The sequence below is a fragment of the Zingiber officinale genome, chromosome 5A, assembly GCF_018446385.1.
Source record: "Zingiber officinale cultivar Zhangliang chromosome 5A, Zo_v1.1, whole genome shotgun sequence".
NCBI lineage: Eukaryota > Viridiplantae > Streptophyta > Magnoliopsida > Zingiberales > Zingiberaceae > Zingiber > Zingiber officinale.
Window position 1 is genome coordinate 142,841,418 of NC_055994.1, and position 15,211 is coordinate 142,856,628.

Consider the following 15,211-nt stretch of genomic DNA (forward strand, 5'->3'; position numbering starts at 1 on the left):
ATAAAAATTTTATTAACAAATATGATTCATGAACATTATTCATGAATATTATTCATAAACATTATTTACAAATATTATTCATGAATATTATTTACAAACGTTATTTAAAAATATTATTCACAAATATTTTCGTGAATATATTCACCCACATTATCCATGAGTTGAACAAATATACATTCAAACTTAAATTATTCAAATTTATTTATTTAATTAATTTTATATATAATTAAAGGAACATAAATAAGGTCTTAGTGGGTTTAACATCGTTAATTCATTTGAGTACTACAATTCGATCTCCGATTGTCACATGCGCGAACACTGAATTCGGAGGATAAGACCGTATTAAAATATCCACGATTTGAGTACTCAATTCGGAACCTGGGCAACCTTACACCTGTGAATATCTACCCATGTTACGTACGTAATAGTCAAAATTGGAGTAAGACTCTGCCCAGATCTAGACATCAAATCTAGACATCAAATCTTGTCCATAGTGATTGGATGCTATAAATGCCCCCACCACTAATATCTACACATGTTACGTACGTAATAGTCAAAATTCGAGGAAGACTCTTCTCAGATCTAGACATCAAATCTTTTCCATAGTGATTGGATGCTATAAATGCCCCCACCACTGCCCAAATGTAGACATCAAATCTTGTCCATAGTGAGAGGAAGACTCTGCTACGAAGCAAAGGTTCGGTTCGCTAGAACAAAGCAATTGCCATCGAACAAAGCAAATTATAGAACAAAGCAAATCGCCCCTGTCCCCTCTTTATTCTTCTTATTTCTTCCTTGCCGCATATCTCCATCTTCCTCTCCCTCTTTTCCATGCCCTATATAAACCCAACCAACCCTCCGGCAACTGCACCTCCACAACCTTCCTTATTTGCTCCACTTCTCTTGTTGTGGAAATGGCGGGCTTGACGTCCACAGGGACAGCGGCCATTTCGGGTCTGACGCCCACGGCGCCAGCTCCGCCAACAGCAACGGCCCTGATGCCAGCGCCAACGGCAACAGCCCTGATGCCCACGGCGGTGCAGCCCAAGTTGCAACTGATAAAGAGCGACCGCTCCGCCCACCTCTTCTCCTCCTCCGACGACAAGGCGGTGGTGAAGCAGATCATCGCCACGCACTCCCCGGACGGGAGGGAGATCGATACGAGGTCGCTCTTGCGGCTCGTGGAGGACATTCTGCAGAGGGCCACTCCCACCGTCATTTTGGTAATTAATTAATTAATTAATTATGTTTATGGATCGATCGGTTTAATTAATTCTTGTCTAAAACTACTTCATCAGACGCCTCAAACGCACCAGGAGCTAGTGGACGACAAGGTGCATCACATTGATGTTGTCGGAATGCTCGAAGCCTTGGCGTACACCATTCACAGGATTTCTTGCGAGGTTATAGCTAGTTCTTCGATCATGCATTTCTTTAAATAAGTACCGTCAATGCAGCTCTGTAATTTCCACTGCGTGCTGTGACGTCGTCAGATAACCTGCAAGTGCTCCGGCGGCGGCGACGCCCATTCGACCACCATGGTGCTGTTCAACTCGCTGACTTCCTACACTTGGGATGCCAAGGTGGTGATCGCGATGGCGGCGTTTGCGGTGAGCTACGGCGAGTTCTGGCTCACCGCCCAGCTCCACACCGTGAACCCTCTGGCGAAGTCGGTGGCGCTGCTCAAGCAGCTGCCGGACATCCTGGAGCACACCGACGCGCTGAAGCCACGCTTCGACGCCCTTAATAACCTCATCAGGGTCATGCTCGACGTCACCAAATGCATCATACAGTTCAAGGACATCCCCTCCGACTACATCTCGCTGGAAAATCCCGACATGGCCATGGCCCTCGCTCATATTCCCACCGCTGTCTACTGGACCATAAGAAGCGTCGTCGCCTGTTCTTCTCAGATCATCTCCCTCATCGGATTGGGCCACGAGTAAGATGTCATACTATACCCACCGATCGATCGATTGATTCTGTTTTTGATGAAATTAAAATATATAAAACGACGGCCCCTGTTCTTTTAAGCAGGTACATTACTGCGACAACAGAGGCGTGGGAGCTCTCCAGTTTAGCCCACAAACTTAGCAACATTCATGGGCACCTCATGAAGCAACTTGAATTGCTATATCGATACATTGGTGAGATCGATTGACGAAATTAAAATTATTAGCATAAAATTTCACAATATTGATATTGATATATAATTCAGGGGAGAAGAAGCACGTGGAGGCGTTCCAAACGCTGCTGCGGCTGTTCGAGGCAGTGCACATCGACAACATGAAGATCCTCAAGGCAATGATCTCGTCCAAGGACGAGCTGCCGCTGGTGGACGGGGCGACGAAGAAACGGGTGAGCGTCGACGTGCTGAGGAGGAAGATCGTGATGCTGTTCATCTCCGACCTCGACATCTCGCACGAGGAGCTCTTCGTGCTCATCCAGATCTACAACGACACTCACCAGCATAGAGCGGATCGCAACTACGAGGTCGTCTGGTTGCCGGTGACCGACCGGCACTTCCCCTGGGACAACTCCAAGGAGGAGACCTTCAACAGGTTGGTGTCCAACATGCCGTGGTACTCGCTTTACCATCCGTCGTTGCTGGAGCCGGCGGTGGTGAGGTACATCAGGGAGATATGGCACTTCGACAAGAGGCCGCAGCTGGTGGTGCTGGATCCTCAGGGGAAGGTGGTGTGCCCCAATGCGCTGCACATGATGTGGATCTGGGGCAGCCTGGCTTTTCCCTTCACCAGCAACAGAGAGGAGGCGCTGTGGAAAGACGAGACTTGGCGACTCGAGTTCTTGGTCGACGAAATCGACCCCGTCTTGCTCGGATGGGTAAGAATTGATCGTCTATGATTTACTCTGTTTTTTTGTATATTTATTTTTTTTGCTCGGATGCTGTTGAATGTGTGTGTAGATAAGAGAAGGGCGGCATGTGTGCCTGTACGGGGGGGAGGACATCGCATGGATCCGGCAGTTCACGACGGCGATGAGGCGGGTGTCGCAGGAGGCGCGGGTGCCGCTGGAGATGGTGTACGTGGGAAAGAGCAGCCCGAGGGACAGGGTGAGGAAGGCGATCACTGTGATCGCGAACGAGAAGCTGAGCGGGTACTGGCAGGACCCGGTGATGGTCTGGTTCTTCTGGGTGCGGCTGGAGAGCATGTGGCACTCCAAGATGCAGCACGGGCGGACGATCGATAACGACCCCATCATGCAGGAGGTGGTGACGATGCTGACGTTCGACGGCGGAGACGAAGGGTGGGCGATCGTCAGCCGGGGGTCGCTGGACATGGTGAAGGCGAACGGGCGGAAGATGGTGGATTGCCTGGGCCAGTTCGACAAGTGGAAGGCCAACGTGGAATCGGAGGGGTTCGTGCCGGCGCTGACCAACGCGCTGGTGCCGTTCCAGACGACGGAGCACTGCAGCCGCCTCATCCTTCCGGGCGACATCGGCAGGATCAAGGAGCGGGTGGTGTGCGCCGAGTGCAAGCGCCCAATGGAGAAGTTCGTCCTATATCGCTGCTGCAACGACTGAGCTCGATGAATTGGATTGGAATAAAGAGAAAGAAATGTGGGTCTGTGTACTCTGTGTGTGTTTGTTTGTTTGTGAGCAGCCATTGAGTTTGTAGCTGCAATTTGATGCATGTTTTGCGGTGCCTTAATTATTTGATCTGTGCGAGTGAGTGCCACATATATGTATGTGGACATCTATCTAGCTAGTCTACTAATTAAGTGTGTTCCTCTGTCTGCATTCAATAAAGTTGTCTCTGTTTTAATTACTTGAAAAATTACCTATGAATTTCACACTTGTCAATACCTATTGAATTTGTTCAATGTCGGTTTAATCTGGACTCATTTGGATTTCATCCGTTTCTAAATATCCAATTAGCCTTGGCATAGTTGATGCACCACATACACTTAACATATTGTTCTAATTTAACCATTTAAGTCAAACATACCTTTAATTAAGCATACAACCAAACATCAAATTACCTTAGTCTAATAGAACCACGCTCTAGAGCATGATTACACCAATATTTTTCTCCTTTTATTATTTGGCAATACATTTAAGTTAAAGCACTGCTAATCATTCCACTTTCATCATTCTCTTTTCCCATGTGTTGGTTCCTAAATCACTTTACCTCTTCCATGTTGGCACAGAACACCATGATTAAGACTCTTTCACAAGCAAAGGGAGGAACCACAAGTTTCTAACATTATATTCTTATATGAGGATGAAGGGGTGAAGGAAAAAACAATTATAGTGTTTTGAGGGACCAGGTGAAACTGATAAATCTAGTGTCTGCTTTGCGGAATCTTTTTATAGAAGTTGCAGATGCTAACTTGTATTGGAATGAAAAGGACGACAATAGAAACCAGTGTTACTAATTTCCAACTTGTTTTTTCTACAATGAATAATTGCTGTGGTTTCATCATCATCATCAGAGAGGAATACAGGTTAACACGCTTTGTCTGCATTTAACAACACCTAGAGTTCAACAGCATTGAGCAACACCTTCCACAGAGGATATATTTGCTATCTGTTCACTGTATTCAACTATTGCCAATGGAGGAAGCTGACCAATACAAATCTCATGTACAGTTGTGAAAAGTGGAAACATACTTTGCCATCCTCGGTGACTCAGAATTTCATAAACTTCCTTTGCCGTGGAGACACCCTTCAACAATTGCATTGTATAAGTTAGAGTCATCTTAGAATTGCTAACCACGAGTTATTTAAAATTTAGTAGTTCTACAACTCAAAATGAGATTTTAGCATGCACATTGAAACCCCTAGTTGAAAAAGAAGGAAGATATGTATTTCCAGTTATCATGATGAAACAACTATGTTGGTTTAGGAAGGGATTTCAACTAAATGGCTTTTCTTGTTTCCATTTTTTTCACTTCAAAAAGTAGAGGAGACACAAAGGGCTCTCCTTATGTGTTCCTGTGACACAAATAGATGTAGTAGACATGCATGGGCTGGCTTGGCTTGGCAAATCATGCATGAGTTAAGGAGTCAATCATAAATTTTTCCAATACAATATATACATATGGTAAAACATCAAATATGTATATCCATTTCCGCATCTATTTGAAACCATTGAAACACTAGTGATCTATAACCTATAAATTTCACCCACTTCATTCAAGAATTTTCTAGATCCGTCAATGCCATTGTGCTCACACTAGGTCAAGCATATGCAAGTTTGCATGGGCACATTAAGTCAAACCAATTCCTCAAATGTATGACAAAAGACTTTGCAAATTAATTTTTAACTATTTTTATTTGGAAAAACTTTATCGTTTCTTTGAAAGAGAATTTTTCCTAAATGTTTTGTATTAGATTTTTATTATTGGTTGAGTAGTCTTTCTCTTAAAAAATGTATTAAACAAATATTTAGTTTAGGAAAATATATTTCTCATCAGCTAAAGACACAAAAGTTTTTTTTCTCTTTCTTCTAGAGGGTTTTGCGCCTTAGTGTATGTACAGGCAAGTTGGTTTTTGAATTTCGGGGAAGATTTTGCCACAAGCTTGTCCACCTCACTAGAGATTCAACTAGATAACTTTTTTCTTATAACTCTTTCTTTATTTCCCAATGTCTAGGATTTTAGATTTTTAGTGCATTGGTTCATTCTTAAATGAATTAGTTTTTTCCATTAAAATTGACTCATGTTATATTTATACTAAGTTTGTAGATAGCAATAAACCCAAAATAAAAATTCAAAGAAAGAGAAATTATGTTAGCTGTTAGATATGGAGTTTTAATTGATTGAAAATTGTCACATCTTAATTTTTTTTAAAAAAAAATAAATTATATGACTACGTAAGTTAAACTGAATGGATAAATTTTATTTTGGGTAACAAGTTAAAGTCAAATTGGGTTCAAATCAGACCAATCAGATGGGTGTAATAATTAGGCCATATTTGTTTGAACCGTGATTTGGATATACTTTGGTCAGTTTATAGTTAAACTAAATTTTAAGTAGTATATCCTAGTTTAATTTATGGTTAAACTAAATTTTGCCTCCACCGGCTGCCCTTCCTCCTTCAATCAACCCTCTCCTCTCCTCTCTTTCTTGTCACATTATGGTTGTCACCCTTGAGAGAGGTGGGGAACAGTTGCTTTCCTCTCTCTTTTCTTCCTTCTTCCCTCCCAATTTTCTCTCTCCCCCTCTCTTTCTCCTTCTCTTCTCCCTCTTTATTGCACCCATCATCCAAAACCAAGAGGGAACTGAATTGATAAAGAACAAGCCGCCACCGACCTCCTTTCCCTTTTCCTTCTCTCTCTCTCTTCTACTTTCTCAATGCCTGCACCCACCAGCCGACTACAATTGGTTGAGCCACAAGGGACCGCTAGCACTCCTTGTTTTCCAAACTTCTTGGTATAATTAAATGAGGTTGTTATCGCTCATCAACCAAATTAAAGGTAATAATTCGATAACTAATTCTATGGTTGATATCGGAGGAAAAATTGATTAGACTAATCATGATGTGTTATTTAGATGTTATTGGCTCGAGTATTTTGTATCAGCAAAACACCTGCCTTATACCATCAATTGAGGGAAAATTGCAAAGTAAATATTTTAGTTTATTATTTTTCATTTTTAGGTTGACGTATCTAGTTTAGGATTAAAAAATAAATTGTTGTTTAATAGTAGGTGTTGTTTATTTACGCAAGGCACCTAGCACCTACATTATTGTATATCACCTAAGAGGACTTTAGTCTATACATCAAATGATGCTATTATATTATGAAAACATTTAGTTCAGTAATTCACTTCTTAATAGATTTGTTGGTGAAGAATTTACTTAAGTTATATATTTACTAATGACAATTTATTGATAGTAATTAAAAGATGATACCTTAATTTGTAATAAAAGGTAAATAGTTGTGAGTCTAAATGTTGATAAAAAAAAAGTGAATTGATAATAAGAGTTGATTATATATATATAATCAAATTGTGACGTACCTTATTCTTTGGTCTCGTTAAAAAGATTGAATATGTGCACATCCTTCTTATTTACCTACTAAACAAATTTGTGTTTAGTTTCCTTTTTTCCTTTTCCTCCAATTTTACAAGAAAACGTCATTTTGATGAAAGAATTAGTTTTAGGCATCTTTAAAGTTGCTCAGAGATCATTTTGTTTATTTGTCTTTTGGTACTATTAGATTTTTTGTTATAAATAAATACACATAGTTTTTTGAAAATTTCTTAGTTATCTTGAATTAGTAATTCTTTGCATGAATTTTGGTTTCCTATTATCACACCATCACCAAGTGGGGTGCCTTCTAATAAGTGAAAATTTTACTCTAGAACACTCACAAGAAGACGCTTCATGAAATTCTGCCCTGGCCTTAAAGAAAGGGCAAAGTGCATGCACAAGTAAATATGGTGTAACTTCTACTACCAAACCTAAAGTTTATTTATTTCATAAACTAATAAATGACTTTTAGATGTAATTTGTGTCAATGGTTCTTGTCCAAACATGTATATCATATTCCATCAGTGTGTTGGTCATTCTAGTGTGCAAAAGGTACATCATGTTCCATTAGTGTGTAGAAATTTGATTAGTGACTCCCACATAATGCAATTGGGTAAGAGTTGTCCTTTAAATATAATAAAGTAATAAGTTTATATTTATGGGTTAGTAGAAAGGGTTATCTCCATGATGACTTTATTGCATGTAGAAATTGTTTTACCTAATAATGGAAATGAATTCATTTGGTTATTTTTTTAGTGTGAATTTTATAGTGACCACCTAAGATGTGAATTCTAATATAATTATACACATGATGAACCTTCACTTAATTACTAAACATACTGTTGGTTGAAAAGAAATGTCAATTGTGTGTCGAGTATAAGCAAACAGAAAAATCCATTTAATCCAATAGATAAAAACTTTGATATACTTTTGATCTCAGTCATATCAATTGTTGTTCAATTGTAACTTAACTGCATATATCTTAAATTATATCTTTCGGTTTCATTCTCTCGGGGAATCATTTATTATTTATGCATAAGATCTTCCTAACTTTGCAATCAATGATGATCTTAATACTCATTTACCTGCAACTTCTGGCCTTGTAGTATTTCTGCTTCTAGCTGATCAAACGACCTGAAGTCAAAGGTTCAAATTTAACATCTTATTCACTGAAAAAATTGCTCTTTGGAATAGACAAAATGTAGGTGCTTATAGTATGCAATCTAGTATAACAACCTTTTGCCACCACTTCTAGCAAAGGCCTCTGCAACTTTCCTGTTTCTCCCACCAACTGTCATAATAAGTCATAATATACAAGTCAAAACATGGTGATAAATAGCTTTCAGCATATAGATTCAACAGGAATGTATAGCAAACTCATACGGCATGTGGTTATCAAGTCGGCGACGCCACAGCTTTCAAAGAAGGTACTATCTTTAACCGATGAGAATAGAAGCTTAGAAAGTGCACGCATCTCCCTTAAACCAATTCTCATTATTGCTGCCTATATATATACAAAACAAGAGGGTTAACACAATATTGAAAAATCAAATTCTATAAGATGAATATGTCCATGCAAACCTTGGTATTGTTACCCATGTCCATGCCATCTACAAGACCTGAAAATAAAGTCATTACTTATTTAGTTATTTTCTTTAAAATGTTTGATTTTTCAAGGTTCAAAGGTTATATCAAAGTTGACAAAAGTAATGGTCTTAAACCTGCTGCTATAGCAACCACATTCTTCAGAGTCCCACAGAGTTCTACTCCTTCCACATCCTGCACCTGCAAAAATAAAATTGATTTAGGCTTAAATACTGCAGCAAAATTAGCTTCTTTTAGATAATTGTTTTTGCTCTATAATATGATCATCAATGTCAGCAATTTCCATCATGTACTTATTATAACTAACTCCTTGAAGGGAATTGCAGAGAAAATTATAACAGAATGTGAGGGATTGAGGGTAGTTATAACTAACGCCTTCATATCTGTTTCATCTCCTGAAATTTTCTCAAACATCAATTATAATTGGCATTACACTCCTAGAGTCCTAATCATAGAGAATGTTATGAATCTTTGGAAATATGTGATGAAGAGTTCTTAGAATTGGTTCCCTTGATCCCCCTAACTCCTGTTTTCTTCTCGAGCTATTTCAATTTAGATTGGATTGGAAAATTTTCCAATGTGAGATATTCCAATTCAAAATAAACTTCGACTTTTTTCCTTTTTTGTCCAATGGTAGATATTCAGAAACAATTATAGTTGTTACTATTAAAAATACATAGATTGGTCCACTTTCCTAGTAGCTCAAACTTTTTGGGATAAATGGTAAGACACTCAGCTTTAGTACGATATCATAGGGCCGACAGCTTTAACATAGATTTGGAATAGATCTTATGTTTGTATCCAGCTGAGGGCGTGCGTCAAAATTGAAGAAAAATATATCCCAAAGTATGTTAGTTCATGTCTTGGGTTTGAATCAGTCTAGTTAGCTGCTCACATATGAGGGAAGTATTAATAAATGAAGATGCGTAGGCTGGTCCACTTTGCTATTAGCTCTAACTATTGGGATAAGTGGTCAACCAATCAAATTTACATATAACTATGAAATTTAGCACCCTTTTTTTTCTTTTGTCAAATTTTATTCAAGGAGATTCTAGAATGAGATACAAGTACTCCAATATATGATGTACAAAATATCAGAGAACTTCAATGCACATGCCAACAAGTTTGTTCATTTGCTAGAGTTCAATGGACAGACTTATATTTCCTGTTGATGTCAGAAACCACATACTCTATAATGATCATACATAATGGCAATCTAAAATTGACACAAGTAAAATCTACATAAGAAAGTAAAATCCCATTTGAGACATGGAAACATCATGCTGCCAGATAAATACTTACTACAGATACTAGGAAGTAAGGAGTGCAGAATAATTTAGCCCATTGGTCTGCAACTTCCTTATTTTGTCTATAGCCAATTGTTGCCTCACTGAATTTCTCAACCGCAATCTGTTACGAAAAATAGAAATGATGCTCTTGATCTTAGAATGTAGAGTAGAAATTTTTGCAGAACTCAAATTAGATAGCTTACCTCATTAGCAATGTTAGCACCCATGAGAACACAACAATTGATGCCGAGCATATCAGTAATAAGCTTTGAGATCATGCATGGCCCTTCTGTCTTAACCTCCATTCCCTTGATCAGAGAGATGGCTTCTGTATCAGGTTTTATTTTCCCTATTAGCCTTTTGCATATGCCAGAGACAAACTGATGGGGGGTCACAAAGACCAGCATATTTGCTTCTTTCACTGAAAACCAAAGAGATGATTTGAACCTCAGAGTACTGATACATGCTTATTATGTGACATATTTGCTTCCAACGAAACTTCCACTGATATATGCTTATTATGTGATAGTTACATACATGCATTCATATTTAGGCAAATCTTTGACATTCGAAAGCTATATAGGTATATCCTTAATCCTTCCAAACCCCTTTTGTTTCTTTCTCTATATACCTTCCTGTCTCATACAACTTAGGTGCTGTTTTGACAGGTTTAGATGCCTTTTTAAGTTGTCTAAAGCAGTGTTGATTCATATGATAAGATCATGGATACATGAGGAACTTTCATTCTCCTTCCAGTCTCTAGGCTGGATTAGTGAGAAAAAAAATACTCCACTTGTCTATGTGAGCTTTTAATTCATTCTTTTGCTTCATCTAGAACCTATCAGTCAGGTACCTGCATTGTCTAGGTCAGGGTCTGCAATAACATTCTTGCCGAGCTTTATGCCTGGAAGGTATTTTACATTCTCCTGTTCATGACATGGTAGATTAGTATTCAAGGTGGACTGCATGTAGCATAAGCAAGATAGAATTAAGCTTGGTTTCTTACATTTGCTTCATTGATTGTCTTTGATAACTTTTCACCATTGGGTAGTATTTCTTCATAGACCCATATTCTCACATCATCTGCATAGGCATATTAATCCTGATTATTTAGTACATCAACTCATGCAATAAAAAAACTAGATTTTAACAAGACTGATTCTAAACAATCTCATCTACATCTTGAACTATTCTGTAGAGAAACAGAAAACTCTTCCACATAGAAGAAGCATTAGAAACTCAGAACTTCATGCATGCATGAGATTAAGTTGCAGTGTGTATAGAATTTTGAGATATAAAATGCAACATAAGAAGTGATTAAAATTATGAAGCAACCCTTGGCGTCATTTCATATTCGAGTGAACACAATTATGCTAATAGTTAAATTTTGGAACAACCACATCTCTTGAATTGAAATTAATTGTCAATGACAATTTACAGGATTTAGACGAACAGTAGTTGAGCAACTATAACTCTAGAAATCCAGATTCTTAAGCTGGATGGTTCCACATTCTTTCTAATATGATGTGTTCCAAAAGATAACAACGTTAAGCATCAATACATGCAGCTCCATTATGAGATTCAAAATTTGAGAATTAATCTTCTGATTCATTCTTCATTTCTTATAGTAATGCAACTTTACCAATAAGGACCATTTCTATTCGTCTATGTCCAACAAGTCACAAATCTGTTTGGCGCCATGTTAATGTGGTAACCTAACATTCCAAATCAAGACTGCACAAACTAAACTCTGTTTTTTAATTTCATTTCATGGTCCCTATACCAAAAATGTTTATCGTGAAGCATTTTGTTTGGATTAAACTTTCTACCAATCCAATGCTCATTGTATTTCTTGGAGCAAATATCTAGTGAACTAGTATCAGAGAAGGAAACACTGCATGTCAAAGGAAAGAAGAAAAAAGAATGAGAGGTACACTTACGATGGAAATTAGGCATCTTGAGGGTGTTGGAGGCTATGACCCTGGCGGCGACGCTGCCCCAATTGCCGCTTCCAATCACCGTCACCCTGTACCGGGGAGAGGATTCACCCCGGTGGCCACCACCGACATTGAAGAAGGTATCCATTGTCAGCTTCTCCTCCGCCTGGTTCGCGTCGATGGATGGCGCCATCCACAAAGGCAATTGAGAGATATAAGGAGAAGGGGGCGGAGGTATCAGAGTAATCTCTTGACGTTGGTGCGGACAGCGCAAGGCGAGGCCAAAAAAAAATGGGCGGAGACACCAATGCCAACCTTCTCGCCGCCACTTCCGCCGCCGCCGCCGCCACCACCGCCACGACCTCTCCCCGCCCTCCCTCGCCTGGCCCGATCTGCCATTTTCTATACATTCGACCGAAGCGTCTGTCACGTGGCTTTGCTGCATTTGGACCGGAAAATAAGAGGTATGTGGTTGATTTGTGGTTCAAATTAGCTATATAATTAGGCATCACGTGATATTGAATGGTCCGAATTAGGCATCTCTGTTAGTAATTACCTTCTAATTAATTGGACACTCCATGAAGACGAAAAAAAACTTAATTGATAAGCTTAATTAATGAATATTCACGAATAAAATTAGTAAGTTATATATATAGAATTTTAAATGAATAAAGAAGATCATGACTAAATAAATTTATAATTTCCAACTCATTAAGAAGCCAACAAACTTTAAAATATAAAACTTCAAACAAACAAAAAAAATCTCAAATTAAGTGCCCAATAACATCAAACCGATCAAATTAAATTTGAACCAACCTCCTGAAAAAAATCAAGTTAAACTTAAATAATTATTTTAGCAATTTGATTTATTTTAATTCAATTTTACTTCATTTTCATTGGTTTTACCTAACCTTGTAATCTTGAACAACACCAAGTTTAATTTGACTTGTTCATTTAATTATATGAACAATCTAATTGATCTGTCGAATTGTAAATTTAAATTGATTTAAGTCATCTGTTACTCAGCTGGATTTAGTCTATTTTAGTGATACATATTAGGATAGTGATTATCCTACGGACTAAGGAGGAATTGAGGAAAAGGCAAGAAAAAAGTTTAAAAAAAATAAAGAGAAAATACGTCGTTTGTTAAAAAAAAAAAACTTTGTTAATAATTGAGGGATGAATACTCATACGACTAAACTGGTATTTATTTACACTCTATATCCTAAGACAAAGAAAAGAAAGAAATCTTAATTTATAGATTTTAATTTCTACCTTGTAAAGAAAAAGAAAATTTCTTACCATAAAAGAAAATTTTTGACAGAAAAAATGAAATTAATAAAACATGATACTAATATAGACAAATCCTAACCCATGAATACTAGAAATACCAAAAATACATGAAATACCATAAAAATAAAAATTACTAAAAATAATTAAAAAAAATCTTTGGAGGCTCCGACAAAGGTCTAAATGTTTTTTTTTTTAGCCCGAAACTTACCAGTCAGGGGCGGATCCAGTTTAGGGGGCCCCTTGCCGGTGGTGGAACCCCTAGTATTATAGGGTTTCATTGGTGGAGATGGAGGATACCGTCCCTTGTTCCGCATAAAAATCGCACATCCATTCTTGAATTCCTAGATCCACCATTGTTAACAGTTATAAGTTCCCTAGTAACAAATGTAGATCTCTGAATTATATACGTGTGATGGCCGACAAAACCTAATTCCAAGTCCCGAGTCAAAAGTTATGACCCTTTAAAATTTAAAGGGTTGTATTGGGTTGATCCTGCATCAATCTCCCAAGGTTGAAAAGAACTCGCTCTCGAGTTCATAGTAGTGTTGTAAGCATCCACCGAGTAAAGAATCAAATGTTTCACATTAAAGGCATCAGACGTCTTCAAATGACTAGGAAGGCACAACTTATAGATACTGTTGTTGATCTTCTGCAATATCTCACACAGTCCAATCTTTCGATCTTTAAGCTTATTATACTCGCCAATAGGGAAACGATCATGAGTTAAAACAGTACAGACAAAATCTCAAACCTCAAATAGTACTTGACGACAATGACTGTCAACCAGAGTTTTGTACTTGGTATTGCTATCCAGAATTGTCAGTTTCACCTACTCATGAATGTCCCGAAAATGCTTTGTCATCTCATCTGCTTTAGGACTAAATTGTCCTACATGTGAAATAGGAGTTAAGTTTAGAATCTGGATGAGTTCCGCCCATAGACAATCTCAAAAGGACTCTAACTTGTAGTCCTATTTCGTGATCTATTGTAAACAAACTCTGGTTAAGGTAACACCAAGTTTTACTACTTCAACTTAGTTCCTGTAAGACATCTCAAGAGATTGCCTAGACTCTGATTCACCACGTCTAAGAGTGGTAGACACTACTAAAGTTCAACTGCATGCCTAATTTTTCCCATAAGCTCTTCCAAAAATAACTGATAAACTTGGTATCTCGATTTGAAGTCATGGATTGAGGAACGTCATGTAAACACACAATCTCATTGAAGTAAAGATGAGTAATCCGAGCAGCATCCATAGGCTTTCTGCAAGTTATGAAATGTGTCATTTTTAAGAATCTGTCAACCACAACAAGAACTAAATCTGAGGTTCATTGGATGCACAGTAATTCTAATACAAAATCTATGTTAATATCGAACTAAGAAACTTCAAGAATAGGTAAGGGAGTGTAGAAGTCTGTATTGGTGAGAACCCTCTTAGACTGCCCGCATACAGAATATCGGTCTACAAAGTGAGCAACATGGTTGGTCAACTTGGGTCAATAAAAATCGATAGATATAAGGGTCAACGTCTTATCACGTCCAAAATGTCCTTCATTATGAAACTCACTCATGATCTATTTCCTTAGAGAGCAATATTGAACACACAACTATAACCTATGAAATAGATAGTCATTATGTAAAATAAAATTATGTCAGTCACCATTATGTACCTCTTGGAATATCCTTTCGAATGATAAGTCAACTATGTATATATTTGGAAAAACCTCAAAGCCTGCAATAGTACTTATGGTGGTGAGTAATGAACAAGGACAACTCAAAGCATTTGTGACACGATCAGAATTCCAACTTGGTGTCTCAACATAAAGGTGAGCTCCTATAAGTAAGTCACCAATTTGGCATGCTACCTGCTCAGTTTGTGTTGACCATTGATGTACTTTAATGTTTCGCGATTAGTAAAAAAACATAAACTCCTTCTGCACTAGGTAGTGACGTCAATATTTTAAGGACTGAACAATGGCATAAAACTTCAAATCATAGGTAGAATAATTCACTAAAGAAAATAACTAAACACCCAGACTGACTTAAAACACTTCCTATACCGATATCAAATGGATCACGACTGACCTCAA

General features: G+C 38.0%; 2 protein-coding genes across 2 annotated transcripts; one reads left to right on the plus strand and one right to left on the minus strand.

Moving 5' to 3' along the window:
- The first annotated feature begins 846 nt into the window (after positions 1-846).
- Positions 847-3,788, plus strand: LOC121982182 (protein SIEVE ELEMENT OCCLUSION B-like). The gene is made up of 6 exons (XM_042535129.1): positions 847-1,223; positions 1,299-1,403; positions 1,494-1,942; positions 2,038-2,147; positions 2,219-2,844; positions 2,927-3,788. Exons 1-6 carry the CDS (start codon positions 915-917, stop codon positions 3,542-3,544), a joined length of 2,217 nt encoding a protein of 738 aa, XP_042391063.1. The 5' UTR covers positions 847-914; the 3' UTR covers positions 3,545-3,788.
- Positions 3,789-4,378: 590 nt separating this feature from the next.
- Positions 4,379-12,201, minus strand: LOC121982184 (glycerol-3-phosphate dehydrogenase [NAD(+)]-like). Its single transcript, XM_042535131.1, has 11 exons — positions 11,832-12,201; positions 10,898-10,974; positions 10,745-10,817; positions 10,095-10,312; positions 9,905-10,012; positions 8,719-8,782; positions 8,579-8,616; positions 8,381-8,501; positions 8,234-8,288; positions 8,083-8,131; positions 4,379-4,688 (listed from the first exon to the last, which is right to left on the minus strand). Exons 1-11 carry the CDS (start codon positions 12,019-12,021, stop codon positions 4,506-4,508), a joined length of 1,176 nt encoding a protein of 391 aa, XP_042391065.1. The 5' UTR covers positions 12,022-12,201; the 3' UTR covers positions 4,379-4,505.
- Positions 12,202-15,211: the final 3,010 nt, after the last annotated feature.